Here is a 17,453-nt window from a genome sequence, read left to right as displayed (position 1 = left end):
GCAGAAAGTTGTTGACACAGCTCAGCACATCACGGAGACCAGCCTCCCCTCCATGGACTCTGTCTACACTTCTGACTGCCTCGGTAAAGCAGCCAACATAATCAAAGACCTCACCCATCCTGAACATTCTCTCTTCTCCCCCCTCCCGTCGGGCAGAAGCTACAAAAGCCTGAAAGCACGTACCACCAGGCTCAAGGACAGCTCTATCACACTGTTACAAGACTATTGAACGGTTCCCTAGTACGATAAGATGGACTCATGACCTCACAATCTACCTCGTTGTGGCCTTGCACCTTATTGTCTGCCTGCACTGCACTTTCTCTGTAACTGTAACACTTTATTCTGCATTCTATTATTGTTTTCCTTTGTACTACCTCAATGCACTGTTGTAATGAATTGATCTGTATGGACGGTAAGCAAGACAAGCTTTTCACTGTACCTCGGTACATGTGACAATAGTACATCAAGTTACCTTTCCAAAATACCTGAAATCGACTTTAGATCTCTCTTCAAAGCCTGTACTCGTCCCATGCAATGAGTTCTTCATTCTCTTGGACAGGTGTGTCACCATCACTTACAACCTGAAATCAAGCTCTCAAATGGAGCTGGGTAAATCCAAGCTTAGTGGCACCAATCTATTGTCTCTTGACTCACCTCCCTTTGAAATGTCACAGCGGAGGAGACTACTGATGGGCCATTGAAACCACACCAGCCCAAAGACTAACCCAGTCTAACCCTACTTCGCAGCTTTTGGTCCACAGGTTACCTTGAGTCAATTGTTCAAGCAGCTACTTACTCAAACTGCTGATCATTTCTGTCTCCACCACCCTCAAAGCAATGTCCCAAACCTCCTCTGCCCTCTGGATGAAAACATTTTACCACCTCTCTCTGCAAACTGATTATTCCACATGTGCAATACAAATTACTGAACCCTTCACCAGTGGAAACAGGTCTTTAAAATCCACTGGAGAGAGTGCAGAGGGGATTCACCAGGACATTGCCTGGATTGGAGACTGGATAGGCTGGGCTTGTTTTCCCTGGAGCGAAGGAGGCTGAGGGGTGACCTGACGGAGGAATATAAGATCCTAGAAACATAGATAATCAAAATCATTTTCCAGTGGTAGGGATATCAAAATAAGGGGATATAGGTTTAAGGTTAGAGGAAGGAGGTTTAAGGGGACCTGAGGTGTAAGTTTTGTTTTTACAGAGAGACTGGTTGATATCTGGAACTTGCCGTCAGAAGGGGTGGTAGAATCAAATACAATTACTACGTTTACAAGGCATTTAGACAGACACAAATGGGCAAGGCACAGTAGGATACGGTTCTCATGCAAGCAAATGAGATTAGTATGGATGGGCAAAAAGATTGGCATGGAAGTTTTGTGCTGAAGGCCCTGTTTCTGTGCTGTATGACTCTAATCTCTCAGTATCGCATGGTAACTGCTCTGCTCGTGACTGCAAGAAACTGCAGAGAGTTATAGACACAGCTCAGCACATCATGGAAACCAGCCTCCCCTCCATGGATGCCTATACTTCTCGCTGCCTTGGTAAAGCAGCCAGCATAATCAATGACTTCACCTACCCCAGACATTCTCTCTTCTGTCCCCTCCCATCAGGCAGAAGATACAAAAGCCTGAGAGCACATACCACCAGGTTCAAGGACAGCTTCTATCCCATGGTTATAAGATTATTGAACGGTCCCCTAGTACAATAAGATGGACTCTTGATCTCACAATTTACCTTATGACCTCGCACCTTATTGTCTACCTGCACTGCAGTTTTTCTGTAACTGTTACACTTTATTCTGCATTCTGTTATTGTTTTACCTTGTACTATCTCAATGCACTGTGTAATGAAATGATCTGTATGAATGGTATGTAAGACAAGTTTTTCACTGCACCTCGGTACAAGTGACAATAATAAACCAATTCCAATTCCAAGCCTTCCCTGTTCCAAAAAAAAACCATAGCTTTCTTCATAGTTGGAATCCTCCAGGCCCTGTAACATCCTCCAACGCTACAACAACCTTATCTTATTGTGGTAACCAAAACTTTAAGCTTTATTTAGATTTTTACACTTTGCTTCTGGCCTGCGGCTTAAACACAAACTCTGCCTACTGCTTGTGTCAGTGTGAGCTATGGGTGAGTGGGCAGCAGTCTCGTTTGAATCAGAAGGTCCCAGGTTCAAGTGCCACTCTACAGACCAGAGCACGGAGTCTGGCCTGATTCTCCCAGAGCATCACAGAGGGAATTGCTGACTTCCAGGTGTGATGTTAAAGCAAGCGCCTGTTTACCCTTGAGTAGGGGAGTTCCTCCCAGGAGTCCTGAGCCAATACTTGTCCTTGGACATTATCACATTACTGAATGTGGGAACCTGGTGTTCAAAGGAACTGTGGCATTTCCCACTTTACAACAGTATTATGCTTCATAAAAACCAGCTGTAAAGTGCTTTAGGAAGTCCCAAGTCTAGAAAAGCCATTGCATAAATACTGATTTTTCTTTCTATTATGCATTAGATGGATGCTCTCCCACTCTGAAATGGCACTGACGATGGGCATGTGGGGATAAATTAAAGGATCTCCCAGCTTTACTTACCAATTCCACACCATCTGTTGTTGTGCCTGAATCAATGGCATGGCCCAAAGCTATCAGCAGTATTACAGCTTGATGCACAAGGCCCTGAGAGATCAGGCATTCGCTGTTGACACCACTGCGAGAGGGAAAATGAGAGAGAGAGAGAGAGAGAGATGTGTTTCAATTAACCGAACATTGAAGGCAAAGAGGAAGAGAACCCAAGTCATGGGAGTAACAAAGGGAGGGGACACGGGCAGTTAGTAACTCAAAGAGAAAGATGCAGGAGGGGTGACGAGGGAGTGCCGTGCTGCGGGAGGGGCGGCAAGGGAGCATCATGCTGTGGTGAGGGAGCGTCGTGCTGCAGGAAGGGCGATTCAGCAACCGGAGATATTACTACAGAGAATTCAATTCTCACTGAGGCTATTTGAGAATTTTATTTCTAGGTTTTTAAAACCGAATTCAAAAAAAAATGTTCAGTTGTAGAAGTGACCGTGGGACAGGTAGAGCATTGTAAAAACTCAACATGTGTCCTGTCAGAAGTTTATCAGATTATGAGAGGCATAGATAGAGCAGATAGCCGGTAATGTCTAATACTGGAGGGCCTGCACTTAAGGTGAGGAAGTTAAGTTCAAAGGAGATGTCTGGGACAAGTTTATTTGACACAGAGAATGGTGGGTGCCTGCAATCTGCTGCAAGAGGTAGTGGTGGAGGCAGATACAATAGAGGTGTTTAAGGGGCGTTTAGATAGGTGGATGAATATGCAGAGAATGGAGGGATATGGACATTGTGTAGGCAGAAGGGACTAGTCTAGTTCTGCATTTCATTACAAGTTCAATTAACTGGGCACAACATCGTGGGCTGAGAGGCCTGTTCCTGTGCTGTACTGTTGTGTGTTCACTAATCTCTCTCTGGAGAAGTGAATCAGCTGTCTCTACCTGGTCCGAGCCCAGAAGTGACTCTGGACCCATACCCACAGGGTTAACTCTTTACTGTCTCCAAAACGGGCCAGTATGTCATGGATAATTACAGCTGGCATTGCTAGTATAACTCATATCATAGAATAACATTTTAAATAATTAAGTAACCATTTAGAAAGGATGAAAAGGAAGGGGTTATGGGATTAGAGCTGCCAAATAGAGGGCACACAGACTCAGACAATATGTTGAAGGTTCAGTGACAGAGGAACTAATATTCAAAGTCAACAGGAACAATAGTTAACCAGATAGGGAAAGGGACTGCAGCCAATACCTACTCACGATGTAATGCAGGCACCAGGCAGACTCCACAGCCGTATGCATCCCAAATTCAGAATCCAGATCCAACAATTGGATCAAACGTGGAGTCAGGCCGGCTTCCAGAACAGCCCTGCCAAGATGAAAAATAATTATATGCAAATGAGGGTAAGAAATGATCGTAAATAACAAAGGCAGAGGTTGCTGGCAATCGACAGCTACTGGAAGAACATCCAATAAACACAAAGGACCTGCATTTATATAGATGGCTTGTTCCATTATCTGAAGACCCAAACTGTTCAAAGAGCAATCCAGTTAGAGACACAAGAGGCTGCAGATCCAGTTAAATTGGTTTATTATTGTCACATATACCGAGGTACAGTCAACAACTTCTCTAGTACACTGTTCATACAGATCAATTCATTACACCAGTGCATTGAGGTAGTACAAGGGAAAACAATTACAGTATGCAGATAAAGTGTTCCAGTTACAGAGAAAGCGCAGTGCACTCTACTGCTCTTTCCCCATGTCCCGACAAATCTTTCTCCTTTTATTCATCCAATTCCTTTCTGAAGGTTTCGACTGGATCTATCTCCCTTGTCCTATCAAGCAGAGTTTTTCAAATCTTTACAGAAAAGGTTCTTTTTCAATCACATTAAATCTCTGTCCACTTGCAATCAACCTTTCTTTTTAATTATCTCAACCCCTTGTGAGGTTTAACACCCATGAAATTTTCTCTTGGCTTTCTCTTCCAAGGAGAACCCCACTACGTTCTCTCAAACCTGGGACATTCCAGTGAATTCTTCCCGTACTCTCCCCCACAATATGGCAGAGCAAACACCAATTCTGCCTCTCTCTTTCTGCAGATGGCACCAAACTTGCTGAATACTTCCAGCACTTATTTTTATTTTCATTTATTTTAGTATCTGCAGTGTTTTGATTTTACTGTGGACAAATGTAGCAATGAAGAGAACTTCCTATTGTTTGGCAGAAATAAAAAGAGACATCTTCCCCCAGCAAAAATTGATTACTCCGGTGCTGGCTGGTAACTCAGTCATTCAGACAGTGCACAATCACCCTCTGGTGGCAGGGCACAGCAGCTGTATAGCCAGAACAGATTCCACAGGATAAGGAAGAAAGCTGCTGCAAACACAATCAAAATTGTTTATTTTCACCAACATATGAAATTTCTTGCTTTGTGGCAGCATACAGTGCAAAGATATAAAATTACTATAAATTACAAAAATTAGTGCAAAAGAAAGCAATAACAAGGTAGTGTTCATGGACCATTCAGAAATCTGATGGCAGAGGGGAAGATGCTGTTCCTGAATCATTGAGTGTGTGTCTTCAGGCTCCTGTACCTCCTCCCTGATGGTAGTAACGAGAAGAGGGAATGTCCCGGGTGGTGAGGGTCCTTAGTGATGGATGCTTCCTTCTTGAGGCACCGCCTCTTGAAGATGTCCTCGATGGCGGGGAGGGTTGTGCCCATGATGGAGCTGGCTGAGTCTACAACCCTCTGCAGCCTCTTGCGATCCTGTGCATTGGAGCCTCCATACCAGGCGGTGATGCAGCCAGTCAGAATGCTGTCCACTGTACCTCTGTAGAAATTTGTAAGTCTTCGGTAACATACCTAATCTCTTCAAACTCCTAATGAAGTAAGCCACTGGCATGCCTTCTTCATGACTGCAAATACAGTAAAACTCGAATAATCTGGCAGTCTTGGGATTTTGGCAGTGCCGGACTGGCAGATTTTCCAGACTATTGTGTGACATTCCTATTGATACCCCAGCACACTATTAATTCATTGTTTTTAAGGACGTTAGATGTGACACAGTATTTTCCAGTGAACCCAATAAGTGTAAAGGAAGCATGGAAAAAGGGGCCACAGTGAGTTTAAAGGGAGAGTGGGAAACAGGGCCGGTGAGTTCTAAGGGAGCATTCAGTTGGGAAGACCATCTCATCCACTGCTCAACACCAGTCGTCAAGGGACCACCCTGCTTCACTCCAGGCTGAGTACCCTGGAACGGCGCTGGAGAAATCATTGGTGAGGTGTGCACTGTTTAAGGGTTGGGAGCATTTTAGTAGCATAGTAGCATAGAGCTGTGCCTGCACTGAGTCAAGAGGTGGCAGGTATCGTATTGCTTTTCCTTGATTATATGTCCCTAATTTGTTGTGTGTGTGTGTGTGTGTGTGTGTGTGTGTGTGTGTGTGTGTGTGTGTGTGTGTGTGTGTGTGTGTGTGTGTGTATTTTAACCCCGTTGAAATTTTCCCACATTCGCTATAAACCGTGCGCACGTGTGTGTGTTATTCTCATTAGCATTTTCCCCACTCATCTTTTGTAAATAAATCATTTACTGCCAGACTGTGTTCAGAGTCCTTGCCTTTTGAGACTCAAATCAGCTGCTGCTGGAAGATCATCAGCTTGGCAAAAGACGCTCTTTGGCCTGCCCAAAGTTTGTTGGTCTTCCAGTACAAGAGATGTCTATAAGGGAATGTGGCCGACCGGCTGCTGGAATACGAGCCAAGGGACGGACTGAAACTCAGTGCAGCCAACGCAAAGGCTTTGTGGGGAAGGACTGCAGTCTAAGGTCCTTCTGCCACTAGGCCCCCAGGGGCTGAGCCCTGTGAGAAGCCTCTCAGACACTTGAAGTGTGTATCATCCCAGGAGGCCACGAGTGGCATTGATGCTCAGTATGCAAAGTGCTGACACTACCAATATATAGAACAGTACTAAATATATTGTAATGTTCTATATATTCAGTGCTACCGTATACACATTGTAACAATATATATTGTAACTGTGAGTATATAGAATACTACAATATATCGTGTTATATATATACACATCATTACAATATATATAGTAGCACTGTGAATATATAGAACACTAGAACCATAGAATACTGCAGCACAGAAAACAGGCCATTCGGCCCTTCTAGTCTGTGCCAAAACTTTATTCTGCTAGTCCTGCACCCAGTCCATAACCCTCCAGACCTCTCCCATCCATGTATCTATCCAATTTATTCTTAAAACTTAAGAGTGAGCCCGCATTTACCATGTCAGATGGCAGCCCGTTCCACACTCCCACCACTCTCTGAGTGAAGAAGTTCCCACTAATTTTCCCAAACCTTTCCCCTTTCACCCTAAAGCCATGTCCTCTCGTACTTATCTCTCCTAATCTAGGTGGAAAGAGACTGCTCCCACTTACCCTGTCTATACCCCTCATAATTTTGTAAACCTCTATCAAATCTCCCTTCATTCAAATATAAATAGAGCCACGTATTGTGCTTTTTGTATTTCTTGTATATATCCTTTTAGGAATAAAATCGATTTTTGAAGTAACATTTTAAAAAGACTCCCAAAACAGACTATTCCGAACTCTGTCACTGTGAGATTACCAGTCAGATGGAGCAAATGTGCTTAAAGCCTCCTTGAAAAATTAAAATATCCCCACTAATTCTTAGGAATCCCTGACCTATGAGCATTTGTTGTGGGGAAGGAGCAGTTGGGATGATATTAAGAACCCTCAAATCCATGCAGAAACCCTATGTAAACACAATCTACCTGCCCCATCAGGCATTTCCTGTGGAAGAGTCTCTGGTTCCCACATTGGCCTCGCCAGTCACCTCACAACCCATATATCATCATTCCCGAGAGCCTGTTGGAGATGTGGTGAACTTACGGCACAATCTTCTCTCCTGCTTCCTTGGCCTGCAGCAGTTGGGAAAGCGAGTAAGCCGCTGCCTCCACCACAGCTCCATGAGGAGACTGAAAGAGACCAACAATACTTCAGAGAAACAAAGGACTGCAGATGCTGGAATCCAAATGAAAAACACGATGATACTGGAGGAACTCAGGAGTCCAGGCAGCATCCTTGGAGAAAAGCAGGCGGTCATTGTTTCGGGTCCTGCTTTTCTCCACGGATGCTGCCTGGCCTGCAGAGTTCCTCCAGCATCATCGTGTTTTTCACCAACAATACGTCAGGTACACATCTTGTCTACAGGGTGGCTCCAGTGAGAAGTAACATAATGCCACTGAGAAGCCTGAATAGTAAAATTTAAGATTAGATTAGAATCTTTATTAGTCACATGTACATCGAAACACACAGTGAAATGCATCTTTTGCATAGTGTTCTGGGGGCAGCCCGCAAGTGTCGCCACGCTTCTGGCGCCAACATAACATGCCCACAACTTCCTAACCCATACGTCTTTGGAAAGTGGGAGGAAACCAGAGCACCAGGAGGAAACCCACGCAGACATGGGGAGAATGTACAAGCTCCTTACAGACAGCTGCCAGAATTGAACCCGGGTCGCAGGGAGGAGAGGCAGGGGTTAATTTTGGAGGAAGCTGCTGGAAGAGAGAAGTGGTAGGGTAGAGGGGGATAAAGGAGGACAAAGGATGTGGCTTTATACAGAACTTTGGGATGATACAAAGTACTTTACAGCCAATAAAGTACCTTCAGAAGTGTACTGACTGTAATTAAGAAATGCCAATTTGTGTGCAGCGATGTGATAATGACCAGATATACATTTCAGTGATGAAGAGCAAGAGACAATATAGGCCCAAGATACCTCTTATTTTATCTCCAAAATGCCAAAGAAACTCTACATCGTCGGGGATCTCAAACTAACAACTTCCCTGAGAAGTGGCACCTCATATGGTCCAGCTCTGTCACCACACTGAACTGCCAGCCTGTGTTTTGTCTCAGGTCTCTGGTCTGGGACTTGAACTCAAGGTCACCTGACCCAGATTAAAGGAGAATCACAACTTAGTGAGCAGTGGCTGGAAACCAGGCACTGACGCGGTGAGAGTGGGAGTGGGAGTGGAGGTAACATTGTTCACCGTCACAGTCGAGAAAGCAGCAAGCTGGGGCATGGGGAGGGTTCTAAGAGAGCAATGCAAGCTCATAGAGACAAACAGCATGGAAGCAGGTCTTTCGTCACACCAAGTACATGCCAACCATCAGGCACCCACTTCAACTAAAGATACACAAATCCCATTCTATTCTCCCCACATTCCCACCAACTCCACCCACATAGATGCCACGGCCAAGGGAGCTCACCAGCGCCTCTACTTCCTCAGGAGGCTAAAGAAATTTGGTTTGTCCCCTTTGACTCTCCAACTTTTACCGATGCACCATAGAAAGCATTCTATCTGGATGCATCACGGCTCGGTACAGCAACTGCTCTGCCCAGGACCGCAAGAAACTGCAGAGAGTTGTGGACACAGCCCAGTGAATCACGGACACCAGACTCCCTTCCTTGGACTCTGTCTTTACCTCTCATTGTCTTGGTGAAGCAACTAGCATAATCAAAGACCCCACCCACCCGGGTCATTCTCTCCTCTTCCATTGGGTAGAAGATATAGGAGCCTGAGGGCACGTACCACCAGACTTAATGACAGCTTCCACCCCACTGTGATAAGACTATTGAACGGTTCCCTTATACAATGAGATGGACTATGACCTCACGATCTACCTTGCTGTGACCTTGCATCTTATTGCACTGCACTTTCTCTGTAGCTGTGACATTTTACTCTGTACTGTTACTGTTTTTACCTGCACTACATCAATGCACTCTGTACTAACTCAATGTAACTGCACTGTGTAATGAATTGACCTGTACGATCGGTATGCAAGACAAGTTTTTCACTGTACCTTGGTATAAGTGACAATAATAAACCAATACCAATGTTCTACCACTCACCTACACATGAGGAGACAAATTAGTGGCCAATTAACCTACCAATTCACGTATTTGGGATGTGGGAAGAAACCAGAGCACATGGGGGAAACTTGATTAATCATCTAAAGTGCATGTTTACACTTCAAAAGTATTTCACTATCTATAAATTGCTTTGGAAAATTATTACAGTAAGTGCAATTACAAGTAGTCCTTTGCTTTGTAGGATTATACCATGGTTGTAATGCAATGGTTTCCAATTCTCCCTGCTTGTTGCTTGATTACCTGTGAACCTCAGGGATCTCCTGAACCAACTTTCAAATACACATGGCCTAATGTTAGTCACAAAGGAAATCAGTGCAGACCAGGCAAAATTGTTTCACTAGGATGCCACAGGATTATATTGCTAATGGCAATGAAAATGAACAGAAACTACCTGTTACCTACCAGGCGGTCTCGCCCCTCCCTCTTACCTCTTTATACTGGTTTTCTCCCCTCTACACTCCCAGTGCTGATGCAGGTTCTTGACCCAAAACATCAACTATCCCTCTGCCTCCTTTGACCTGCTGAGTTCCTCCCATGTCGGCACAACATTGTGGGCCGAAGGGCCTGCACTGTGCTGTAGTGTTCTATGTTCCAGTAGTTTTTTTGCTCCAGATTCTGGCATCTGCAGTTTCTTAGTGTCCCCAAATGCAGACACAAGCTTGCAAGGGCTCAGCATCAGAAAGTCAGAAATCACATGGCCACAGTCCTCTAGATCCACCGATCTATTGCACAAGTGGTTAGCACTTAGCTAGCATATGCCATGTCAAAATATTATTTTTTTGCAAGCATGCCGACCAACTAGTTTCGGGGATCATGTCTCACCTGCAGGCAGGTTGCCAACGCTTGGATCACACCTTGCAACAGCAGCTGATTCCGAACAGTTTCATCCTCCGCTGCCAGGTTGCCCAGGATGTACAGACACTGCTCCTGAAAGTGTTTCCAAAAACATTAGGAGAATTCACATTATCAGGGCCCTGCAGCATCAATACCCTTTATAATCAGCTGCTCAGAGACAAATAAACAGCCGTTCCAGTTCCTGTAATGATGACTTTAATCCTGATGTGGTACTGAGCTTTCCATGGCATCTGGTTCAGGCACTGATCACACACCTGATTACAGCTGATTACAGTCGTGATTACAGTTCGGTGTTCAACACCATCATCCCCTCAGTACTAATCAACAAGTTTCAAAACCTGGGCCTCTGCACCTCCATCTGCAACTGGATCCTCGGCTTCCTTATCGGGAGACCACAGTCAGTGCAGATTGATAGTGACATCTCCTCCTCACTAAAAATCAATACAGGCGCACCTCAAGGATGAGTGCTTAGCCCACTGCTCTACTCTCTCTACACTCATGACTGTGTGGCTAGGCACAGCTCAAACGCCATCTATAACTTCGCCGTTGGCAGAATCTCAGATGGCAATGAGGTGGTGTACAGGAGTGAGACAGATCGGCTGGTTGAGCGGTGTCGCAACAACAACCTCGCTCTCAACGTCAGCAAGACCAAGGAATTGACTGTGGACTTCAGGAAGGGGAAGTTGGGAGAACACACACCAGTCAGCGGTGGAAAGGGTGAGCAGCTTCAAGTTCCTGGGCGTCAACATCTTACAGCATCTATCTTGGGGCCAACACATTGATGCAATCATGAAGAAGGCATGCCAGTGGCTCTACTTCATTAGGAGTTTGAGTAGATTTGGTACATCACCAAAGACTCTTGCAAATTTCTACAGATGTACTGCGGAGAGCAATCTGACTGATTGCATAACTGCCTGGTATGGGGCTCCAATGCGCAGGATCGAAAAAGGCTGCAGAGGGTTGTAGACTCAGCCAGCTCCATCACAGGAACAACCCTCCCCGCCATTAAGGACATCTTCAAGAGACGGTGCCTCAAAAAGGCGGCATCCATCACTAAGAACCCCTACTATCCAGGACAGGCCCTCTTCGCATAACTACCATCGGGGAGGAGGTACACTCTCAATGACCCACACTCAATGTTTCAGGAACAGCTTCTTCCTCTCTGCCATCAGATTTCTGAACAGTCCATGAGCCCATGAACACTCCCTCGTTATTCCTCTTTTGCACTATTTATTTATTTTTATATATTGATAGTATAGTAATTATAGTAATTTTTATGTCTTGCACTGTACTGTTGCCGCAAAATGATAAATTTCACAACATATGTCAGTGATAATAAACCTGATTCTGATATGGCTCCAGGTTGGCCGTGGGGACTGGCATTGGGTGCGTGGTGTGGATGCTCAGCACTCCTATGTGGAACTCCAGGGCGCCCTGGCCAGCTCTGTGAGTGTGGACCATCGCTGAGGACTAGCAGCACCAGCTCCGTGTGTTGATGGATCCTGCCCATGCAAAGGCTTTGTGAGAAAGGACTGCAATCCAAGGTCCTGCCACCACTGGACACTGAGGGACGGGGTCCAGTGTAACAGTGTCATCTGATGGGTGTATTGTTCAAAGAGGTCCCAGGAATGGGGATGGTGCTGTTGGATTCGACTGTTTGATATATATGTGGGAACTATTTTCAAAACCTTTGATCTGGTGGTTAAAGTACAGATATTGGCTGATATGTGCTAAGGGTTTTTCCTTGTCCTTTTTTTTTAACTAAACAGCTTCGGTCTTGGTCGTGGGTTTAGATATTTTTTTATAATAAAATTATCCCAATTTATTTGTTATTAATTAATTATCATTTCTGATTACTAATAGAGTATTGTGATTTCAAGTGTGATTTAACACAATGTATTTAGCAGTACTTTATCTTTTTGATTCATGTACTCTGTATTTTCTTTGTGGAATTAATAAAAATATTGTAAAGAATATACATCTTTTCTTTTTGGTGATTTTTACATATACAGTGTTTGATATACCTCTGGTGGCTGTACAAGGTATAACTGCTTCTCAGCTTGTGTGTTCTTTCACCAGATGAATGAGTGTTTTCTCACTGGTTGATTTTGTCATAGTATTTGACAGGTATTTCCTGATTGGACCATTGTTACCTAAGGAATGTCTCATCTCAGGTATAAGGAAGCTGTTTTATGTCAAAAAGCTCTTGCTTCTCACCTCTCTCTCGCTTCCCTGCACTTCCTCTTCTTTTTAAGTTACGTGTCTGTACTTGTTTCCTTTGTTCCCTCAACTCTTAATAAAATGACTGTGAAGCAGTAAGTTTTTATGCCTCGTTCCTGACTCCGAAAAGAACCCGGGATCCAAACACCAGAATCCCACAATTGGTGCTCAGTAGGTACTGACGTGACGACATCATGAATAATTGAAGACATACTGTTCGCATTGTATTTTACGCAGAACAGTACAACACAGGAACAGGCCCTTTGGCCCACAATGTTTGTGCTGACCATGATGCCAATGTTAAACTGCACATCTGCCTGCACGTGGTCCATATCCCTCCATTCCCTGCCTGTTCACGTACCTGTCTTTAACCAATGTTATCATATCTACTTCTACAACTTCCCTTACCAGTGCATTCCTGGCGCCTACAACACTGTGCGAAAAAACTCACCGCATAAATCATCTCTAAACTTTCCCCCTCTCACCTTAAACCTGTGCCCTCTAGTATTTGACATTTCCACCCTGGGAAAATGACTCTCTCTTCCCAGTCTCTAACACTCATAGTTTTATGTACAACTATGAGGTCACCTTTCATATTATGTATATTTTCCTTTATATTATTTATGAAAGTTTATTTTTGAGAATAAAAGTTCCTATGGTCTCTCATCACCGCCTGTCAAACGTGAAGAAAGCTGCTGTTTCCCGTTCTCTTTGTTTGGCTGCACAGCTCTCCCCAGCCCCAGAGATTTCTCTAATGAACTCAACTGTGGTTAGTGAGATCGTTACCTTAGAGGAAGCTCTGGGAGAGCAAAGCAGCCAAAGGAATGGGCTGCATACCCTGTGCTGGCCAGGGTACAACCCTCATCTGTGGACACCACATCTCAGTACTGAGCTGTGACACTGGTCACCAACCCTCACAGGGATCCTCTGCACACTGAGCCAGGGGCAATTCAGTGCTAAGGAGCACCAACTGACAGCAGGGATTCACACAGGTTTTCAGCACAGTAGCACTGTCAGTAGCAAATCCCTCAATAGGCAATGCTATAATGACCTCTTTTAGCGCGAATTCCATTAGTGCTCTTGCTCCTGGGAACGCATCCCAAGTTTAATACTGGGAAAGTGATACTCAGTATGCCAGCGTCAGCTGCAGTTCAGTCGGATGCATTCTCTCTGACTGGAATCAGAAGGTTGTTATCCCCTCCCTCACAAGTTCCATTTGCCTATCAACCCTCCCTTATCTGGTTTCACATCACCCTCCTCAAAATATCAGATTCAACAATCTGCAGCCCTTTGTCGTCTTTGTTCCAGCCTCTATCACCACCCTCCCGCTCCTCACCTGCCCATTATCCCCCTCACCTGACAGCTCCTGCCTCACCCGTCTCCCTCGCCTCTTTATACCGGCTCTCTCCTCTCTACACCCTCGGTCCTGACGCAGGGTCTCGATCTGAATGTTGACTGTTTCCTCTGCCTCCACAGATGCTGCTTGACCCACTGAGTTCCTCCAGCAGTTTGTTTTTTTCTCGCTCCAATTTCCAGCATCTGCAGCCTCTTGTGTCTGCAAGTTCAGGTCCCACTGCAGACACACGAACACAAGATGCTGGGCTGGCACTGCAGTACTGTACCGAGGGAGTGCTGCACTCCAAGAGAGTACGGCACTCCCTCAGTACAGTACTGTAGTGCCTTCTGGTGAGACATTAAGCTGGGGTCTTGTCTTCCTTGGTTCTATTTGAAGAGCTGGAGCGTTATCCCTGGTGTTCTGGCCAATAACTATTCGTCACTCAACATTGGTAAAACCGTCATCATTATACCGCTGTCTGTGGGATCTTGCTGTGTGGAAATTAACCAACACATTTTCTGTGCTAGACAGTGACTACAAATGTAAAGTACTTAACTCTAAAATGCTTTGGGATATCCTAAAAAGTAATCTTGAAGACTCTTGTATATAAATACAAGAGTCTGGAATGGAACTTTAACCCATAACCTTTGTACTCGAAGCCAAGCTGCAGCTAAGAACATGGTAAACCTGACACTCACCGTGAACTTGGCACTCTGGCCCGAGAGGTAAGTCAGTAGGTAGGGTGTTGCTGGCAAACACACAAGCGAGATGCTGGGATCATTGGCGTGCGAGAGCTCAAGCAAGCACCGCGCAGCTTCGAGCTGAACTGACGCCAGGTTGCTGGTGAAGAGGCCGATGAGGACGTGCATACTGTTTTCCAACCTACACACGGCGGTGAAACAAAAAGAAACACCCAGATTACACTCACAGAACCTGCTTTCATTTAGCTAACAACTTGAACTGTTAGCTCAAAGATCTAGCACCTTTAGAGGCAATCCAAAGGAGATTCCCCAGGCTAATTCCTGGGATGAGAGGGTTGTCCTACCAAGGGAGACTAAATAGTTTGGGCCAGTATTCCTTGGAGTTCAGAAGAATGAGGGGTGACCTTATTCAAACATATAGGATCCTAAGGGGCTTGATGTTGAGATGTTTCCACTGTGGGAGAGTCTCGAACAGGGGTACATGACTACAAGACAAAGGGCCAGTCATTTAGAACTGAGGAAAGTAGAAATTTCTTCTCAGGGTGGTGAATCTCTGGAACTCTCTACCCTGGCAGGTGGTGGAAGCTGGATCGTTAGAAGTAGTTAAGGTGGATAAATATTTAATAGATCGAGGAATAGAGGGGGAAGGAACAATAGCACAGAAGAGGAGTTGAGGGCAGCATAGATCAGCCATGATCATACAGAATGGCGGGGCAGCCTTGAGGGGCCGAGTGGCCTACTCCTCCTATTTTCTTGTGTGAGTTCATTATCTGTCATTCAGGTAATTGATGCAAAGAGGCACGGTAGTGTAGCGGTTAGCGTAATGCTTTACAGCGCCAGCGACCTGGGTTCGATTCCAGCCACTATCTGTAAGGAGTTTGTACGTTCTCCCCGTGTCTGCGTGGGTTTCCTCCGGGTGCTCCGGTTTCCTCCCACATTCCAAAGACGTGCGGGTTAGGAAGCTGTGGGCATGCTATGTTGGTGCCGGAAACGTGGCGCCACTTGCGGGCTGCCCCCAGAACACACGCAAAAGATGCATTTCACTGTGTGTTTCGATGTAAGTGTGACTAATAAAGATATCTTACATGGAATTGAATTCTTTCCCATTTCAGCAACTGAATAACATTTCCAGATGAAAAATGAAGCAGCTGCTAACTTCAAACTAGAGCCCATTTGGCCAGAACTACCCTATTTATTGGTTGGATAGCAAGAACAACTTGGAGGCAATCTGATACACTACTGAGGCTGCCCTGTTCTCTGGACCCACAAACAACATTTGCATTTTTCCAGGACCATTCCTATGGTAAAACTCCCCACAGGATTGACAGACCACATTTGACACTAAGCCACGCATACCACGTATATAGAACAGGTGAGCAGAAGCTTGGTTAAAGGAATGTCAAGTGAAAGGGAAGCAACCAAGTTTAGGGAGCTGAAGGCACAACCACCAATGATGGTGTCATTAAAACTGGGGATGTGCACGAGGCCAGAGTTAGAAATACAGAGGTCTCAGAAGGCTTTCGGACATTTGAGTGATAGGAAACGGCAAGTCCAAGGAGGCATTAGAAACAATGAAAATATTAAACCTCTAACACTGGCAACACAAGTAGATAGGGTGGTCAAGAAGGCGTATGGCATGTTTGCCTTCGTTGGTCGGGGTATCAAGTATAAAAGTTGGGAAGTCCTGTTGCAACCTTGTACTCCCTCAATGCATTGTGTAATGAATTGATCTGTATGAACGGTATGCAAGACAACTTTTTCACTGTACCTTGGTACATGTGACAATAATAAACCAATTACAATTCCAAGCTGTATAAAACTTGGGTTAGGCCACATTTGGAGTACTGTGTGCAATTCTGGTCACCCACCCCATTCCAGGAAGGATGTGGAGGCTTTGGAGAGGGTGCAGAAGAGGTTCACCAGGATGCTGTCTGGATTAGGGATTATTAGCTATGAGGATAGCTGGAGGAGTAGGGAGTATTGAGGAGATAGGAAGGTTGCAGAGGGACCTAGACAGTTTAGGAGAATGGGCAAGGAAATGGCAGATGAGATTCAATGTCGAGAAATGTGCAGTTGTACACTTTGGAAGCAGAAATGTGGGCAGATTATTATTTAGGAGAGAAAATTCAAAGTACGGAAGTACAAAGGGACTTGGGGGTACTCGTGCAGGATATCTTAAAGGTTAACCACCAGGTCGGATCGGTGGTAAAGAAAGCGAATGCTATGTTGGCATTCATTTCGAGAGGTATAGTGTATAAAAGTAAGGAAATGTTGATGAGGCTCTACGGGGCACTAGTGAGGCCTCATTTGGAATATTGTGCGCAGTTTTGGGCCCCACATCTTGGGAAGGATATGCTGACATTGGAGAGGGTTCAGAGGAGATTTACGAGGATGATTCCAGGAATGAAAGGGCTTACGTATGATGAGCGTTTGTCAGCTCTTGGACTGTACTCAATGGAGTACAGAAGCATGAGAGGGGACCTCACAGCGACATTTAAAATATTGATAGGAAAGGACAGAGTAGATGTGGCTAGGCTATCTCCCTTGGTGGTTGAGTCCAGGACCAGAGGGCACAATCTTAGAATTAGAGGGTACAGTTTCAAAACAGAGATGAGGAGAAATTTCTTTAGCCAGAGGGTGGTGAATTTGTGGAACTCCTTGCCACGTACAGCAGTGGAGGCCAGATCAGTGGGGGCGTCCAAGGAAGAGATAGATAGATATCTAAATAGTCAGGGTATCAAGGGATATGGGGATAAGGCTGGAAATTGGGATTAGAATAGGTTTTTTTTCCTCCCCATTCCCCATTTCTT

The 17,453-nt window shown here is 45.1% G+C and overlaps 1 protein-coding gene across 2 annotated transcripts in view; it reads right to left on the bottom strand.

Annotated features, from left to right (window-relative positions):
- Positions 1-17,453, bottom strand: part of tmco6 (transmembrane and coiled-coil domains 6) — a 49,743-nt gene that overhangs the window by 24,768 nt on the left and 7,522 nt on the right. The window contains exons 4-8 of one of the 2 annotated variants that reach the window (XM_052013816.1): positions 14,641-14,824; positions 10,354-10,458; positions 7,488-7,573; positions 3,822-3,938; positions 2,595-2,709 (exon numbers count right to left, since the gene is read on the bottom strand). In XM_052013816.1, the coding sequence (XP_051869776.1) occupies positions 2,595-2,709; positions 3,822-3,938; positions 7,488-7,573; positions 10,354-10,458; positions 14,641-14,824 (607 nt within the window). The remainder of the gene's footprint in view (positions 1-2,594; positions 2,710-3,821; positions 3,939-7,487; positions 7,574-10,353; positions 10,459-14,640; positions 14,825-17,453) is intronic. The other variant, XM_052013817.1, reaches the window with a different exon arrangement.

The sequence above is a fragment of the Pristis pectinata genome, chromosome 4, assembly GCF_009764475.1.
Source record: "Pristis pectinata isolate sPriPec2 chromosome 4, sPriPec2.1.pri, whole genome shotgun sequence".
Classification (NCBI taxonomy): domain Eukaryota; kingdom Metazoa; phylum Chordata; class Chondrichthyes; order Rhinopristiformes; family Pristidae; genus Pristis; species Pristis pectinata.
The sequence above is the reverse complement of the archived record's forward strand: the minus strand, read 5'-3'. Positions and strand labels throughout refer to the sequence as shown.